This window comes from Equus quagga, chromosome 18 (genome assembly GCF_021613505.1).
Source record: "Equus quagga isolate Etosha38 chromosome 18, UCLA_HA_Equagga_1.0, whole genome shotgun sequence".
Lineage (NCBI taxonomy): Eukaryota > Metazoa > Chordata > Mammalia > Perissodactyla > Equidae > Equus > Equus quagga.
Genome location: NC_060284.1, coordinates 33,560,830 through 33,578,267, shown reverse-complemented (window position 1 = coordinate 33,578,267; position 17,438 = coordinate 33,560,830). Strand labels below are relative to the sequence as shown.

Sequence of the window (17,438 nt, the reverse complement as noted above, 5' to 3'; positions counted from 1 at the left end):
ACAATATGAACTACAGTAGCAGAATCAATCCCCATTTTCTTTGTTTAAAAAGAGAATTATATTCTCTAGTAACTGAAAGTTGAGAAAACAGATAACGCTGTTACCATGAGGAGAATCAGAGACCTTTGTTTTAGCCCAAAATTACATTGTTCTTAGCAAAAACTTGCACTACCAGTTTTAACTGTGTATAGCCCACAAACAAACATCCTTTTTTATGTACAAGTAGTCGTAGCTGGTTAGACAATCAGCATAGCACTCTGCTCAATAAGCAAAGAAAGTGCCGAGCTGTTTGCACTGGCTAAAACGACAGTGTCATTTGCGGCGGTATTTGCAGTTGTGAGGAGCAGCAGAGCAAACCAGGGAACAAAGATGTTTACCAGCACTGACTCTTCATACAGGGACTCTAACATCACTGAAGTCTCAGATGAAAGACAAGCAGTAGTAATAGACAAAGGGTTGTTACCGATGCCATGACAAACTAGCATATTTAAATAACACAATTCTGCAGAGAAAAGGTATGCACAGCCAATTTCACAAAGAGGTGTACAGGAGAAGACAGTCCCTTAGGCTTTGGTTTTTAAGTGTTTTATTCGATCTAAAATAAGAATCTCACATAAAACCTTCAGTGACCAAAAAACATTTATCATCTTTCAATCCAGCCAAATGAACTATTTATCACGTGAAGGAAGAATTACCTGTTCAAAGTGGTGCTGTGGGCTAGTGTTTGTTCCCAAGTCTGTTCCTGTCATTGGCAGTTCTTTAAGTTCTACATGAAATATGTAGAAAATGAATCCATAAAGAGCTGGTCCCAGACCATTGCACAATCCTCGAATTCCGGTTATCATCCCTTGAACGACACCTAAATTGTTTAAACAAAGTATTTAGTACACCACTTATTTTTTCCAACCCTAGAACCAGTACAAATATGAAATCACTCAATCTAAAACTCAAGGTTTTTTTTTTTTTTGAGGAAGATTAGCCCTGAGCTAACTACTGCCAGTCCTCCTCTTTTTGCTGAGGAAGCCTGGCCCTGAGCTAACATCGTGCCCATCTTCCTCTACTTTATATGTGGGATGCCTACCACAGCATGGCGTGCCAAGGGGTGCCATGTTCACACCTGGGATCCAAACCGGCGAACCCCGGGCCGCCGAGAAGCGGAACGTGCGAACTTAAACCTCTGTGCCACCAGGCCGGCCCCTAAAACTCAAGGTTTTCTCAGACACTAGCAATTTACTGTGATGGCCTTAGAAATTACTTAGAAGCCATCAGCTCTATGAAGTGTGGTAAGCTACCTGACGTCAAGGGTGACAGGTATACCTGTATGTAGGTCTAATGTAAAAGGAATGTGGGCAAAAGCACTTTATTTCCTTTAAAATGTCCCTTAGCTAAAAATCAGGACTGAGTTCACAAGCACAGTTGTTAAAAACACTGTTCCCAAGAAGATACTTCAGACCCCATTTAGCCGAATATAGACCCTTTTCATAGTTTGATTTTTGTTTGTCTCTGGGATCTTCTCTCAAACTTAAAATGCAACTTGCTTTGGCAACAGGTCTTTCTCATTTATCAACCAAGTGCCACTCTTTTGTAACACCCTTTTTTCCTTATGACTAGATAAAGCATATCCTTTTCAAAGAATTCTTCCTAATCTGTTACCATTTCAAGAATTAAGTGTTCCTGCCATAAAAGCCTAAGACAATAAAAATGTGTTCTCTATGTTTCTAGATAAGTGAAACCATAGGATTGTAACAAAAGGGTTATAAGTGTACCCCCAAGGTATCTAGCACATCATAGCAAACAATAAATAAATGGTTAGTGAATATAAGGTGGCCAACCTTCACTAAATTTTCTAGCAAAAGAACAGAGAGGGCCACATTCTCAAAATGAGAGACAAGGGTCTCGGTATCCATCCACCTCGGTAATACCTAGAATGTGCCTGTCCTCTTTACAATGAAAACTATTTGAAATTCTCTACCTGAAAGATGCACTTATGTTTCAGTACTTAGGAAAGAGAGAGAACACAGGATTAGAACATTCTGTACTTTTATGTAATTATCACTGGCTCCTAATCAGCTCACCTTGTTGATCAGCATCAGCAGTCCGTGAAACGAGTGCGCTGACGGCTGGGAAGGTAATGCTAGACATGGCCGCCACGGCCCCAGCAGCCCACATCATCCTGGAAGCAAAGCAGCAAAACGCAACACTCAATTACTCTTTTTCACTGCACCTGTCAAAGTCAAAGTACAGACCTAAAATCAACTAACCCTTACTGGGAAATGGCTGTGCTACACGGAAGAGAACTGTACTTGCTCTATTCCTTCCCTCCTGGGTGACTCCGGGCAAGTCACTTTCAAAGTCTAACCCTATTGACTCTTCCGGAAAGCAGAAATACAACTTATTCGCAAGAATGGTGTGGGGTTTTAATGTAGCACTGGGATATCATTCCAAACTGTAAAATGTGTTGGCTATTTCTGCAAGGGCAGGGGGGAGGGTATGTAAGAGTAATGTATAATACACATGAAGAAACATCATTAAATGTTTCCAAACATGTGAAGCCAGAAACTCTTCTGGCAAGGTTCCCATAGAAGATAATACTGATTTGATCTAAACCTTGGATGCTCCTGGCTTGAGATTTAAAAATGTTTTAGATAATTTAAATTGCAAGCACTTCTTTGTAAAAGCTAGACTAGAAAACAAAATGTCGGGGCCGGCCAGGTGGTGCAGCAGTTAAGTTCACACGTCCTGCTTTGGCCCGGGGTTTGCCAGTTTGGATCCCGGGTGGGAACTATACACCACTTGTCAAGCCATGCTGTGGCAGGCGTCCCACTTATAGAGGAAGATGAGCACGGATGTGAGCTCAGGGCCAGTCTTCCTCAGCAAAAAGAGGAGGATTGGCAGCAGATGTTAGCTCAGGGCTAATCTTCCTCAAAAAAAAAAAAAGAAAAAGAAAAAAAAATGTCCATCAAAACACACTCTTGATGCTTATTCACATCCAAGTACAGAGATGATGTGTTCAGCTGCATGAAACACTCATGCACACTGTGGGGTTCAGTCCTGTAACCCGAGCACGAAGGGGTATGTGGGCAGCCTGACATCAGCATCACCATCACCATCACCTCCCCGCAGGAAACCAGACTGGCAAGGAAAGCAGACTTCTTGGCATGAAGCCGGGACCAAAACAACTGCTCTGATCTCGGTCACTTCTGCTTTGCCGTCAGTCATGACCACCGGAGATACTCAACTTTTTTTTCTAACCAGAAAAACAAAAAAAGGTAAACAACGCGAACCTTCAGGGCCTTGGGCTTTGGGATTATGTTTTTTCCAGGTGACAGACTGATCTAGATGAAATACTCAGTAGAGATTCAAAAACCCAATAATCTCATCCAAAGACCCAACTTGTCACTTAGACATAGAATGCCACTTTTCTATCCTCAAGCCAGTCTAGGTATATACACACACAAGTGAGAAATTTGCATTATATACATTTTGAGACAAAAAAAGCATAGTAAGAGACAGATTAAAGTCCAAGCCTTAGTTGAGAAGCAAATGAAACACAAAAATTTTGTCAGGTTTACCTCAATAAAGCTGAAAAAAGAAAAAAATACAAAAAAGGCAAGCACCAAAATTAAGAAAATGAAAATATTTATACCTACCAAGGTTCTGAACCGAAGCCATACCATGCCAGCTGTAATATTTGAAATCCCAGACCCAATAAAATGGTGTTCTTATTTCCAATTGACCTCATAAGTAAACTCAAGACTATGGTCTAGAAAATAAGAAAAACCACAATGGTTTATCAGAATAGAAAAAAGCTAAAAAGAAAACAAAATATTTGGTGATTTCTTTGTATACCATACAGGACTATTTACCACATTTCTACATTTTGGCTTTTCAGCAATAATCGCCCTGAATCTATTTGAGACCATTACTCCAGGCAGATGAAAGGTCCCTCTGCTGACACAGATCCAGCTTCTGGGAAAAAGTGAGAAACTGAAAACAGAAAGGGGAACTTTCTACTCAGGACATTTCTACTGAGGACCACTAAATCAGAAATTGTAAACTGTGGGGTCAAAAGCTTCTAACTGATGACTTGGAGATCTTTATTAGGTAATAGTTTTAAAAAAGTTTTTGTAGGTCCAAGTTAATCCAAAATGCGTATTTCCCGACTAGAGAAAACTGAAACAGTCTAACAATTACTCACGTATCCTTCACCTGTGTTAACCTGTTGCTGAAACCGTGATGTCTTGATGAATCAGTTTAACAGGCATGATTTGGGACAGGTATAGTGTAATAACTGAGCACACAGCCTTTGGAACAACAGCCTGGATCATAACTGTGGCTTCGACTGTGTGACCCTGGGCAGGTCACCTCACCTGGAGACTCAGTTTTGTCTCTTACAAAATGGCGATAATAGTATCTACTTTAAAACTTTGGGATATGAGTTAGACGAGATGATATTTACCTAAAGTGCTTATTTCGCACTGTGCCTGGCACATAGTATTTAATAAACAATATTATGACTTGATGGGTTTTCTTGCTTCTCCTTTTCAAAGCTAAGAGAAATTCAGCAATGATTTGGGAAACTAGAAAACATTTTTTGCTATTTTAAGTATTAAATATATCACTTAAGATGGCAAGTAATCCACAGAAGAAGTGAAAATAATTCAGGAAATCACTATTTGATGACTGGCTGGCACTCTAAACTCACAATGATCAAGTCTAAGTTTAAAATTCTTTAAGTTGAGACAATCATTTAAAAGTTTAATCAGACTTAATCACAAATAAGCCAGTGGAAAGCAAATGAAGATTCTTTTAAGGATTCTTGAACAATTAAGACTCCTAGCTTTCTCCTCTGAAAATTTTCCTTCACTCAGGTAAGTTCCCCACGGCATGGAACCTCGTTGGATTACGTTCTTCAACAACCACAGCCAAACGGGAGCCTACCCAGAGTAAGCAGTGAGCAAAGACAAACTTCCTTCTACATGACCCTAACTGGGGACACCGATGTTCTCCGTGAGGGCAGGGACTTCTCTCTCTTTTCTCTTTGCATCCCCAGCACCTAGCATAAGTTCTTAAAAAGTATTTATGAAAAGCATGCATGATTTTAAACATGTCACGATATTCTCAATAATGGAACAAATTAGTTAGCATATACAGTGTGTTAGACAGGAAAAAATTTTAATTCCATAGAACTCTCATTTTGAATATGAGAGAACCAAGTCCCGAAGGTTAACTGACTGACAACTTACCGAAGATGACGCAGCTAATTAACAGTTAACTGACATCAGCTCTGGCCAGTCAGCCAACAACTATCTGCCAAGTTCCTACAATACCCACTGGCTATTCCAGGTCTGAGGGCACTGACCCAGGGGTTAGTGAGTAGGTCAAAGTGCCAGTCCCCAAACAGATTCCTCCTACTGGAGGGAAGACAGATATAAGCATGCTTATTTAACAGCGTAATTCCAGCTGGTAGCTGCCATGAAGAAAAAAAAATAGGGTAGCATGATGGAGGCACTGCTTGAACCAGGAAGGGCAGGGAAGGCCAATTCCGAGGTGACCATCCAAGGCGAGAGCTGAAAGAGGAGGAGGAGGAGGAGGAGGTAGTGATATGAATATCTAGGGGAAGAGAGCACTCCAAGCGAGGTGACAGCAAGTGCAAAGGTCCTGGACTGGAGTGTACCCAACAACATAGAGAATGGAGGAAAACGAGGTCACGTCAAGAGTCTAGATTTTTTCCTAGTAGCAATGGAAAGTGAATTTTAAACAAGAAAGCACTATGATTAAATTTCCACTTTACAAAAATTATTCTGCCCAGTGGTAAATGAGCTACAGGGAGACAAACATGGAAGCAGAGAGGCCAGACAGAGGCTACTGCCATGGCTTAGACTGGGCTCCTAGGAACGGAGATGGTGAGAAAGGCTCTGATTCAGAACGTATTTTGGAGACAGAGGTGACAGGACATACCATCTAATGGAGAAAGAAAGGAATCAAGAATGATGCCAAGGTTTCTGGCCCCAAAAACCAGGAGAGTGGTGATGCCACTGAATGACATGAGCAGCACTGGAAGGAGGGAATCCAGATTTTAGTGTGGGCCACGTCAAATCTGAGATGCCCACCAGATGCGTCAAACAGGAGCTCAGGGATTGGCCTGGAGGTATAAATTTGGGAGTTACCAGCATACTGAGGACTACATGAGAGCACTGAGGAAAGGTGCAGAACTCACTATATCCATGCACTCATGTAAACATTTATTTCGTGCAAGTGTTATCATGCCTACTGAGGCCAAGGAAGTGATGGGTCTCAGACAAACCAGAGAGTAAAGGCCCCAAAGGGGACAGCAACTATCTGGCTCCCACTGGAAAGAGGGTCTATCCACCTTACCAGATATCATAATTTTGGGGGGAGAAGCTTCATATCCATATTTTCATATAACATCTCCCAAGTTTTAAATGCTTACTACTAATTTTTCAAGTTTTAAAAACACTACGGAAAAAACCAGTGACTTCTAATTTAGCACCTACTGGGGTGCAGGCACAGTGCGGGGTGTTAGCGTGACCAAGACAAAGGTAATACGACCCTCGCAGTCTAGTCAGAGCTCCTGTTCACAATCTACTGAGGCAAAGATCACCAGAAATAAGCAGAGGTCAAATCTGGCCTGCAGTGCGTTCTGTACAATGAAAGAGAGACGCCCAAGTCAACATGGGAACTCAGAGAGGGAGACCGAGGGCAGAGCAGGGGATGCAGTACAGACAGCAGGAACACGCACAAGGGCAAGCAAGAAAATAAAGAGCGCACACACGGGGAGCTGCAAGCGGCTCTGTGCTGCTGGAAAGCAGGGTCAAAGACACTGGTCTGTCACTGGCTTGAGAGGTCAACAGGGGACAAGTCATACTAAATTGTATACCTGACAAACACAAGAATACAAGGTACTTCTTCTACCTTTCGGGCTATAAATTACACTTAATATTTTAGTTCATATAATGGCAGAAAAATGTAATTATCAGTATTTACACGTATACTACACATGCCTATTCACCTACTTTCAAAGTCCAACTAATCTTCTCACTTTTTTAAGTGTGACATTTTATCTCAAAAACGGTTTCTATGTAGCGGTTGGCCCAGTGGTGTAGCAGTTAAGTTCACATGCTCTGCTTTGGCGGCCCGGGGTTTGCAGGTTTGGATCCCAGGTGTGGACCTACACACTGCTTGGCAAGCCATGCTGGGGCAGGCGTCCCACATATAACATAGACGAAGATGGGCAAGGATGTTAGCTCAGAGCCAGTCTTCCTCAGCAAAAAGAGGAGGACTGGCAGTGGATGTTAGCTCAGGGCTAATCTTCCTCAAAAAACAACAACAGACAAACAAACAAAAACCGTTGCTATGTAGGCCCCCAAAGCTAAATGGTCATTTCAGTATGTATTCCTTGTGGACGGAGATTGCGTATATACCATCTCTGCCCCATCAGCGTGGGCTGGATGGTGGCTCGTTCCTTCCCGATGCCCAGCCCTCAGGACCCTCCTGCTGCACTGCTCTTTCCAGTACAAAGCCGACCACGCCCCCTCCTGTGTTCACGTGCCTGCCCTTCTAGACTCCGGGCTCTTAGGGACTGTTTTCCACCTTGTATCCTTTATGCCAGGTGCCATCTGCTGAGCAGAGGGAAAAGTTCCTCTAAAGCACTTTCAACCCATCACTCCAGCAGTCCGAGTGTTAACTGCCAGAATTTATTAGGTGCCTACAGCTCCCACAATCACTTAAGTATGAAACGGAACTGTGGACCTTACAGCTATTAATCTCTTAAGTGTCATTACTAAAGGTTAGCCTGTGCTTATTAGCAAATCTAGTTTCAGCAATATATGAAAAAGAGAAGACATCACGACCAGGCTGGATTTACCCCAGGACTCGAGGTCAGTTTAACATCTGATCATTCATCAAGCTCTACTTTTACTACTAATATATTTTCCCTTGTGTCATGCTTCAGAAAGGTTTTTTAAAAAGCTGTTTTTAAATACAGGCAACAATATTTTCTCCTCCAAAGCTGAAGAGCATTTTTTCTGATAGCCAGGAATGCATACTTAAATGCAATGTTTTCCCAGATCAAAGATTTTCAGGATAAAACTGAAGTTAGAAATAGCACTAATACTCAGTGCCATGTGTACTTCTGTGTGGGGCCACGGGAGGGGTACAGTATAGAGTTTAAATTTAAATTTGAAATTTATCACTAAACCTACCAAAAATTCATAAATGTTGAGACCTGCAGAAGGAATCCTACCTAAGAAACAGTGAAACATCCAAGAGTCCTGTGAAATGGAGCCTACCTTCCATTTTCTTAAGAGCAGCATAAAACAAGGCAGCCGCAACCTAGCAGACTGGATCTAAGGAGGGAAAGAGTGTGAGAGTGCCTCACCTGCAGGTCTAGAAAAAGCAAAGGCGAATGGCAAGAGCTGGGTGGGGCTTTTTCACAGAAACACTGTGAAGGAGAAAATTCTGGTCACTGGAGAAGAACAGTACTTGACTGTGGAACAGAGATAGTTGGGAGGCCAGGATGAAATTATCTCCTAAGAAAATCCAAATTCCTGAGCTGACTAATATCTTATCATCAAACAATGCGGGGGTACCAACTGGGTTTCCAAGACAAATACTTCCATGCCATTCCTCTGCTCAAAACACTCCAATGGCTTCCCTTCTTCCTGTCAGTCTTATGACGACCTGGACAGCCCCCACGATCTGGTCCCTCTCCACCTCTCAGACTGCCTTTCCTGACGCTCTCCCTTGCTCACTCCACCAGAGCCACTGTGGCCCCTGGCTGTTGCTTACACATCCCAGGTACAGTCTCTCAAAGTTTCCTGTTCCCGCTGCTTAGAATCCTCTTCCTCCAGAAATTCCTATGGCTTGTTCCTCATTCCTTTGGGTCTCTGCTCAAATGTCACCCTGTAACAGCAAGGCCTTCCCAACCCTCCCAGATAAAATAACACCCTGCCTCAGTCTCTCTCTCTATCCCCCATACCTTTTTTTTCTAATAGTTTCATTACACCCAGTATGTTTACATTGACATATTTATGAATTTTCTGTCTTATCCCACATTCGCAAACTCCGCAAGAGCAGGGGTTTAGTTCACTGCTACATCCCCAGTGCCTGACACACAGTAGGTATTCAATAAATATTTACTGAATGAACGAATCAACAGAACAGGACTCATATAAAATTTCTGACTTTATGCAGGTATATACTCGTGTAAATCAATAAACTCTCTTTCTGGTTTATACATCATATAATAATATGCATCAGTCCCAAAAACCTGATCAATACTAGCTACACTAACAAAACTGAGTTTCTGAACCTATAAACTTCCGAATGCTGACACTGGTGATTCCACCGAGATATCATCCCTTGAGTACCACATGAGGCCCCGTCTAGATGGGCAGCAGGGTCAGCACTCTATGACATCACTAACTAAGAAGACACTCACCTGGGCAATAATGGAAAGAATGCCAAGGACTGCGATAAATGCTGCAACACTTTCTTGTGAAAATTTCATTATCTAGAAGGTTCCCAAAAAAGTAACATAAATAAATTAAAAAGTACAACAAATACCGTACTAATGCAATTACTTGTATACTGACATTAAATAGGCTACAAAAAGAAAACGCAATCTTTTTATAAACAAAAGATACTTCAGAAGTAGAATCTGGCTTTCACTGAGAAGAAAAATTATAACAAGCGTTCACATACTAAAAACAACAGCTACTTACTTTAGATTAAGTAAATCTAAATCCCTTAATTTAAATTTACAAAATTGGAGACAGGTATCAAGCACTCAGAATCTATTTTACAAATAAATATTGCACCATTTTGTGCTTTTTACGGGTATTGATAAAGGCTCCATCTCTGCCTAGTAAGACTAGTGTTCAGGAGAAAAAGCCGAATGCTCTCATTTTGGCCCGCTGCTTTACTCATATATGCTCTCAATCACGAGGAGACTGCCTACAGCGGGTGCCCGGGTTAAAGCATGCCCTCACCTCCATAAGTGACACAAAAACTCAAACCACACACACTGCCAGGAAAATTTCCGCCTAAGCCGAAAGTCGTCACAGACATGCAGAAGGAACATCAGCCACACGAAACAGGAAGTTAATTCCAGTGAGCTGTTACTTACAAAATAAGATGGTAGGTATTTTTAAAAGCCTCTGTTATTAGAGCTCCTTCAAGGTTAAATATTTTGTTATTATGGCACTAAACAAGAAAGAAAGGTCTACCTTGGTAGAATAGGATTTTACCTGTCTGAGGTATAAAAAAAAGCTGGAATATTGGCCTGCCTCCGGCAGGTAGGAGAGAAACACCGTAATGCAGATGAGCAGCACTATGGAATCTTGGCCCACTTTTTTTAAGGACTAGAACAAGAAAAAGACTGATATAAGGTTTTATATCAAAAGACAAAACTATGCTTGAGAATATGCAAAGATATCTCCCGGCAGTATACAAATATAGACACCGAGTTGTCTTCTTTTTTTTTCAGTTTATTTCATCCTCCCCAAAGTATTCTGAAAAGCATTTCAAAATACTTTTTAAAAACCTGTCAAGTTTTTTCCCCCAAAGAAACATCCACAACAAAACATTAATGCTGCACTGAATCATGCATTCACCTTTTGGCCAAAGAGAAGGAGAAAGTAGAAACTTACTGCAAAGGGGTCAGCCTGTTCCCAGGAAATGGGCGCTCCCCAAGACGCCGGCCGCATCTTCTCAGGCAGTGACTCTGGCACAGCAACAAGGATAAAACAAATATCTAGCAAAGCTATCGCTGTAGCCAGGACCACCACTAAGCTGTCCCCATACACTCGCCCAAGGTAAGCTCCAATTGCAGGGCTGGTTACCAAACTTGCAGCAAATGTTGCTGAAACCTGCAACAAGTCAACAGGAAGAGATCTGTCAGGACCCCTCGACGCCACCACTTCAACACTGCACACCTCCACTTTCTGCCAATCCTCTCGCTGCATGCTCCCTTTCCTCCTCCTCTCTGTACCATTTTCCTTACACTCTCTTCTTCTGAAGGAAAAGAATTAGATTCTTAACCAAAAATATGTAACAGCCTCTAAGACAGTGGCTTCAAACTTTAAGCCTTGGAGCCCTTTGTTCAAATAAATCCTACTGACAAACTCATAGACAAAACAGATTAAAAAATAAAAAACTGGGGCTGGCCCCGTGGCCGAGTGGTTAAGTTCACGCGCTCCGCTGCAGGCGGCCCAGTGTTTCGTTAGTTCGAATCCTGGGCGCGGACATGGCACTGCTCATCAAACCACGCTGAGGCAGCGTCCCACATGCCACAACTAGAAGAACTCACAACGAAGAATACATAACTATGTACTGGGGGGCTTTGGGGAGAAAAAGGAAAAAATAAAATCTTTAAAAAAAAAAAAACAAAAAAACTGCTTTAGTTGAGGGAGGGTTGTGGGCCTGGAGCACTGTCCCAATGCCCCTTCCCTGACTAGTCCCTGGGGCACCTCCACACCCCTAGTGCTCTGTGAAAGCAGTCTGAAAAACAATGCTCTAAGGAAATCCACTGTCACTGTGATTTTTTCACAATATTAAAATCAAAATTAAATGAATGTTTACCTTGATACATAGTTACGGCTGGCTGAAAGACACATTAAAGACTGTGAGGTTTACCTTCTCACCAGTAATAGTGGTAAGCCCTGGTACAAAACTGAACTTGGAACCCTTTTTAGGTGGCAGGTTAGGAAGGATGAGATGCACACTGAGTACACCTATACCCACGTCTCTGTAAAATGCTGAGGAAGTCCCTAAATGTCTGAAGATGCAGATGAAAGGACAGAGGACATGGTGGAGAAAAATTGTTAACCCCAGACACATCTGGCCTAGTGAAAAAAATGGCCTGCAAATCAGCAGGAGATGTGACGGAAGATAACACCTGACAGAAACCACAATCTTCCGAGGATAACTGGAAATTCACGTTGGAGTCTGCATGAGCTTCTGCTCCCCACCCTGTGCTTGATTTCTGTTTCGATGCCACTTTTGACCTTTGCATAGAGGATTTAAACTTTACAGGAGTGCTTATTTTTAGCAATTTATTAATAACTGCTCAAGAAAAGCAATTCAATTTCCAAGGGTCAATTATTTGACAAGTACAGTACATAATATTTTAATAACTTTAAATATCTAGCTGTCAACGCAATGTCCTCCAATGTCAACCCAAATGTCCATCACTGGTGAGTGGATAAACAAAATGTATATCCCAAACAATGGAATACTACACAGCAATAAAAACGAACAAACTATTGCCATATGCATCAACATGGAGGAACCTCAGAAGATGATGCTAAGTAAAAGAAGCTAGACACAAAAGACTCCATTTTATATATTATTTCATTTTAATGACACTTCTAGTAAAAGCAAAAGTAGAGACAAAGTAGATTGGTGGTTGCCTGAGGTCAGGGTGAAGTGAGAACAGATGGCAGATGGGCCTGAAGGAACTTTTTGGGCTGATGGAAATGTTGTAAAACTGGATGGTAGTGATATTTCATTACGGCGGCCCTAGCAAATTAAATACAGTGGGCTGTGGTCTCTTTTAAACTCATGTCATATTAAATAATTCCTTATTTTTAGTATTTTGTTAAAACGAACTTTTATAGAGTAAAAATATTCTATTGTAATTTCAAATCTGACGTGTGTGACTAATAAACACTAACTGAATGAAGTATCAAAACTTACATGACTTTGTAATGGAAAAAATGTTTAGTCTAAAGGGATGATTTTACTATGAAATATATTGTATGTCAAAAAAAAAAATCCTATAGTGCAAAGGTTTGCTCTCCTTGAAATACGAGGTAATTAAAAAACAAGGCATTTCCCCACAGACACAAAGGCACAAAACAAACCCACATACCAGTCCATATGCCATGCTCCTCTCATGTTCTTGGGTTATATCTGCTACATATGCAAATACCACGGAGAAAGTCACTGCAAAAACCCCAGAAACAGAGATAACTGCAAAGTACCACCTAGGATTGAAAGACAATTGACAAAAAATGGTTAAACAATTATCACTCCTTAACCTTCCTTCATTCCTGTTAAGTGAATTAGAGTAAGAACAGCTAAGTTCAGTCAACGGCTTACTAGCACAGCTCACAGACTAATTCTATAGATCGTAAGCCAGAGATATTACGAAAACACAGGGCTAGAAGCAGCCCTTCGATATCAACTCAGCTACGACGCAGGAATACTTTAATTAGCTCATGTATTCAGGCCAATCTTTTACCCAACTGTTGAATTTTAAATAGCTTTGTTCTTTCTACTAAACACAGCAACAAACTAAAGTCTATCATAATTCATCCATTACAATTTCCCACCACAGTACTATAAGAGTCAATAAAAATAAAGACTCAAAAAATAAAACTAGGAACAAGTTACTCTATGTTTTATTTTGAACCTATATATAGAAACTAGATGTTTTTCCATAAATTATCTTTAGCTCTTCAAACGTTGGCAAAACAAACTTGGTCTTCACATAGAAGAAACCTGTATGGCAGGTTTCTATTGAGAATAGACAGTCACTATGAAGAGGTAAACAAAAGATATTTTAAAAAGCAAACTACATTTTGCTATAGATGATTCTAGAATACGTGGCTGGGAATAAGAAGTTTCTATTACAATGCTGATGTTTAGTTTTTAAAATTATGTACTCATAATGAACTTGCAAGATATCTTCCACCAGGACTTTACTGCTTACTGAATTTTTTCTAATAAACCGCTTTCCATAGCAAATCCTTGTTCATTCCCTAGATTCGTTTGGCTTCATTTGTGTCATGAGCACTCATCAACGATTTGTCCCTTGGAGGAGTATCTAACCTATGAGAGGAAGATCCTGCCCCATACACATTCTTGGCCTGTCTAGATACACCATGGAAATATGATGTAGAATTAACTAACATTAACGCTCAGTGGAGTCGAACATTAGTCAGAGAACTAATCAATCCCCAACAAAACTGGGTCTACTACCTTGGGAAAATCACTCTCTTTGTGAGCTTTCCTTCCCTTCCTCCTCAGTTACAGAATGCTGATTTTAATCAGGGTGGCCGTGAACCTAGCCTCGTGTAACTAGGAGCAGCATATGCCTGAAATCTGAACAAAGAGATGCAAGCAGAGGCTGGGTGGGAATTCTGTAGTTGTCTTAAAGGAAGGTGGTGTGCTCTTCTTAGCCACTCCTTCCATCTTGATGCCTGAAGTGTGACGTGAGCTGGAGCTCAAGCAGCCATCTTGGACAGTGAGGTAATGGCGGAGGATGGCAGAGCACGAAGACAGAAAAAGTCTGGTTCTCTGGGACCACCACACCAGCCCTTCACTGCTCAACTCCAGATTTCTTTCATATGGAGAAAGAAATAAGTTTCCTTGATTTTAAGCAACTATTATTGAGCTTGACTGATATAAAACAAACCTATTCCTAATTAATACAGATAATGATGATAAACCTTGTGTTCTTAACATTCTACTTAAGAAAATAAAAACTCAGCAACTCAATCCAGTCCCCAAAAGATGGTTTTTAAATTTGGGCTGTGAAATCCAAGAGCAGATTAGCCAAGAGTCTATCTGCTTCCTACGGTAGCATCTAGATCTAAAGCCTTTATGAAACATTAGTTAACTATTATGTTTTTAAGGGTCCTCTTATCTGTGTCAAAGAATAAACACATTAGAAGAATAAAATCAAAACCTACATAGAAAAGGTGGCAAAAAGTGAAAGAAATAAGGGAATATTCAGAAAACAATTAACAGAAAGTGTTAATACTTAGTTGCTACAATCTGGATATACACGTACCATGGGCTGATCTTCATTAAAGGAATTGGGGCACATGTGAAAAACACTGTTAGCAGCAAGAAGGATTTTCGGCCCCAAACATCAGAAAGAGCACCAATAAGTGGGGCACTGAGGAATGACAACAAACCCTAAAAAAAAGGTAAATTAAAAAAAAATGTATATTATGTATACCAATGAGTCAAAAATAAACCATTTTACTACCATAGAAGAACTTTAAACAAGTTTATTTCTAAAATAAATATAGATCAAATTTTAGATAAACAACTTCTTTCTTATCTATATCTAATTTAAATTTTTCCTAAGACTGTCTAGAATCATCTGCAAGGCTCTGTTTGTGTATTAAATACGAAACGTTCTAATGAATTCTCAACCACAATAACTCCATATTAGCAATTCTAGAAAAAATATCGTATGTGAATTATCTGTTTTTATATCCATAGGCTAATTATCTGTTTGTAAATTTGTTGGTGAAATGGAATCAAGAGTGAAGAATATGTAGAGTGATGAAAGAGTTTCACATACTGATACTGTTTTATATTTAGGCATTTTTTAAATAATTCTTTTCTCTCTAATCTATATTATTGTTGTTAGTTTACAAAATACAACATATTGTTGTTAGTTTAAAAAAGCATTCACATCTCTGGAATAAAAATGCCAACACATTAAGCACAGGGGAAATCTGTTATGATGTGGGTTATCATTATACATAGTTAGCTATATTTCAGTCAAATTGTATGTAAAACCCAGAATTTTAAAAAGAGTTAAGTGATCCCCAAAGACATAATCTAACCAGTCCTGGTGGTCTAGTGGTTAAGATTCAGCTCTGTGGTCACCGTTGAGGCCCAGGTTCATTTCTTAGTCAGGAAACCACACCACCTGTCTGTTGGTTGTCATACTGTGGGGGCTGCATGTTGCTGTGATGCTGAAAGTTGTGCAACCGGTAATTCAAATACCAGCAGGGTCACCCATCGTGCACAGGTTTCACAGCAGCTTCCAGACTAAGACAGATGAGGAAGAAGGACCTGGACACTCACTTCCAATAAAACTGGTCAGGAAAACCCCATGAACAGCAGTGAAGCACTATCTGATGCAGTGCCGGAAGGTGAGAGGACGGCACAAAAAGATCGGGCAGGGTCCTGCTCTGATGTACACAGAGTCACCAGGAGTTGGAACTGACTCGACAGCACTGAGAAAACCACCAAAACAAGATACACTCTAATCGTGAAAATTAACACTTAGTGGATTAGTCAGCTAACTAACTTAATATATTGGCAGAATTATAGATACGTAGGGGTGTGTGTGTGTGTGTGTGTGTGTACACGTATGCGTGTATATACATATGTGTGCGTATATATTTTTATATGTATATATATGATTGATCCTACCTTTACTCCTTGAATTAGGCCATTCATCAGAAATGTATGTTTAGGGAAGGTTTCATGTAATACCTAAAAAATAAAAATAATAAAAACCTCAAAATAAAAATCTACATTTTAGTCTTAGTAAAACTTCTACATATACATTTTAAAACATCCCTTCATAATACAATCTGATTTTATTTCATATAAATTTTCAGAATTGTATGACAGTATGCTTATGAGTGAGTAAATAATAATATCAAACATTTATATAGCATTTACTATGTCACGAGGCACTAAATTGGGTACTTTACATATATTATCTCATTTAATTCCTGATAACAACCCTATTAGAAAACTGATACACACAAAGGTTAAATAGAGATTACAGTCAGTAAGTGGCAAAACAGAAACTGAACACAGGGTAAGGCTTGAAAGTTCACGCTTTTAATCACAATGTTATCCTGCTTCCAATACATAACTGACTGGCTTATAACTCCTTTACAAATAGGTATGTTATTTAAGATAGGAGACCGGCAGAATATACAGGGAAATTTTAAATGCCAAAAAGTGGATCTAGAAAGATTACGAGAAAAAAAATCCCAACCTATGAAAATGTGTAACAAGTTATTCTATCCTTTCCAAGGCCTGGTCTCAAACTACATGGCATCAGTTTGTTCACTGGGCAACAACTGAACTACTGGGAACCCACCGGTTGAAAAGGCAATGGGAGGGAAAGGTAACTAAAAAATAAAAAGCAGCAGCCACCATTTTTACAGCCTATGTGTCAAAGGCTTTATAGATCCTATTTAATCCTAGCAACACTATGAATTAGATAATATTACCAGCGTACAGATGAGGCAACTGAGTTCTTGCGTGACTTAAAAGCCAATGCCTCTTCCACTATACCACACTGTCTCAGTAAAAACAGTAGACAATGGCAATGAGGGGACTAAGAAAGGTGGGGAAATCTCTTTAGGAAGAAAAACTATGCTGAGTGTACTTTCTGACATCCTGCAAGAAAAATCTTGACAAGGCTCAGAAGCCTCTTTCAGTTACTCTTCTTCTGCCAATCACTAGAAATTTAACAAAAATTAGGAGTGAAATCTTCTCCTTCAGTACAAGAACTGGCAAGCTATGGCCAGAGCAAATCCTGCTAGTCGCACTCGTTTTATGTAATGAAGGTTTACTGAAACACAGCCAAGCGCATTTATGTACATGCAATCTATGACTGTTTTGTTGAGTACAGTACTTGTGAC

At 40.2% G+C, this 17,438-nt stretch overlaps 1 protein-coding gene across 1 annotated transcript in view; it reads right to left on the bottom strand.

Moving 5' to 3' along the window:
* Positions 1-17,438, bottom strand: part of MFSD14A (major facilitator superfamily domain containing 14A) — a 41,241-nt gene that overhangs the window by 1,585 nt on the left and 22,218 nt on the right. The window contains exons 3-11 of the mRNA XM_046645555.1: positions 16,207-16,269; positions 14,822-14,949; positions 12,896-13,010; positions 10,674-10,892; positions 10,272-10,385; positions 9,464-9,535; positions 3,651-3,763; positions 2,076-2,173; positions 696-859 (exon numbers count right to left, since the gene is read on the bottom strand). Coding sequence (XP_046501511.1) covers positions 696-859; positions 2,076-2,173; positions 3,651-3,763; positions 9,464-9,535; positions 10,272-10,385; positions 10,674-10,892; positions 12,896-13,010; positions 14,822-14,949; positions 16,207-16,269 — 1,086 coding nt within the window. The remainder of the gene's footprint in view (positions 1-695; positions 860-2,075; positions 2,174-3,650; positions 3,764-9,463; positions 9,536-10,271; positions 10,386-10,673; positions 10,893-12,895; positions 13,011-14,821; positions 14,950-16,206; positions 16,270-17,438) is intronic.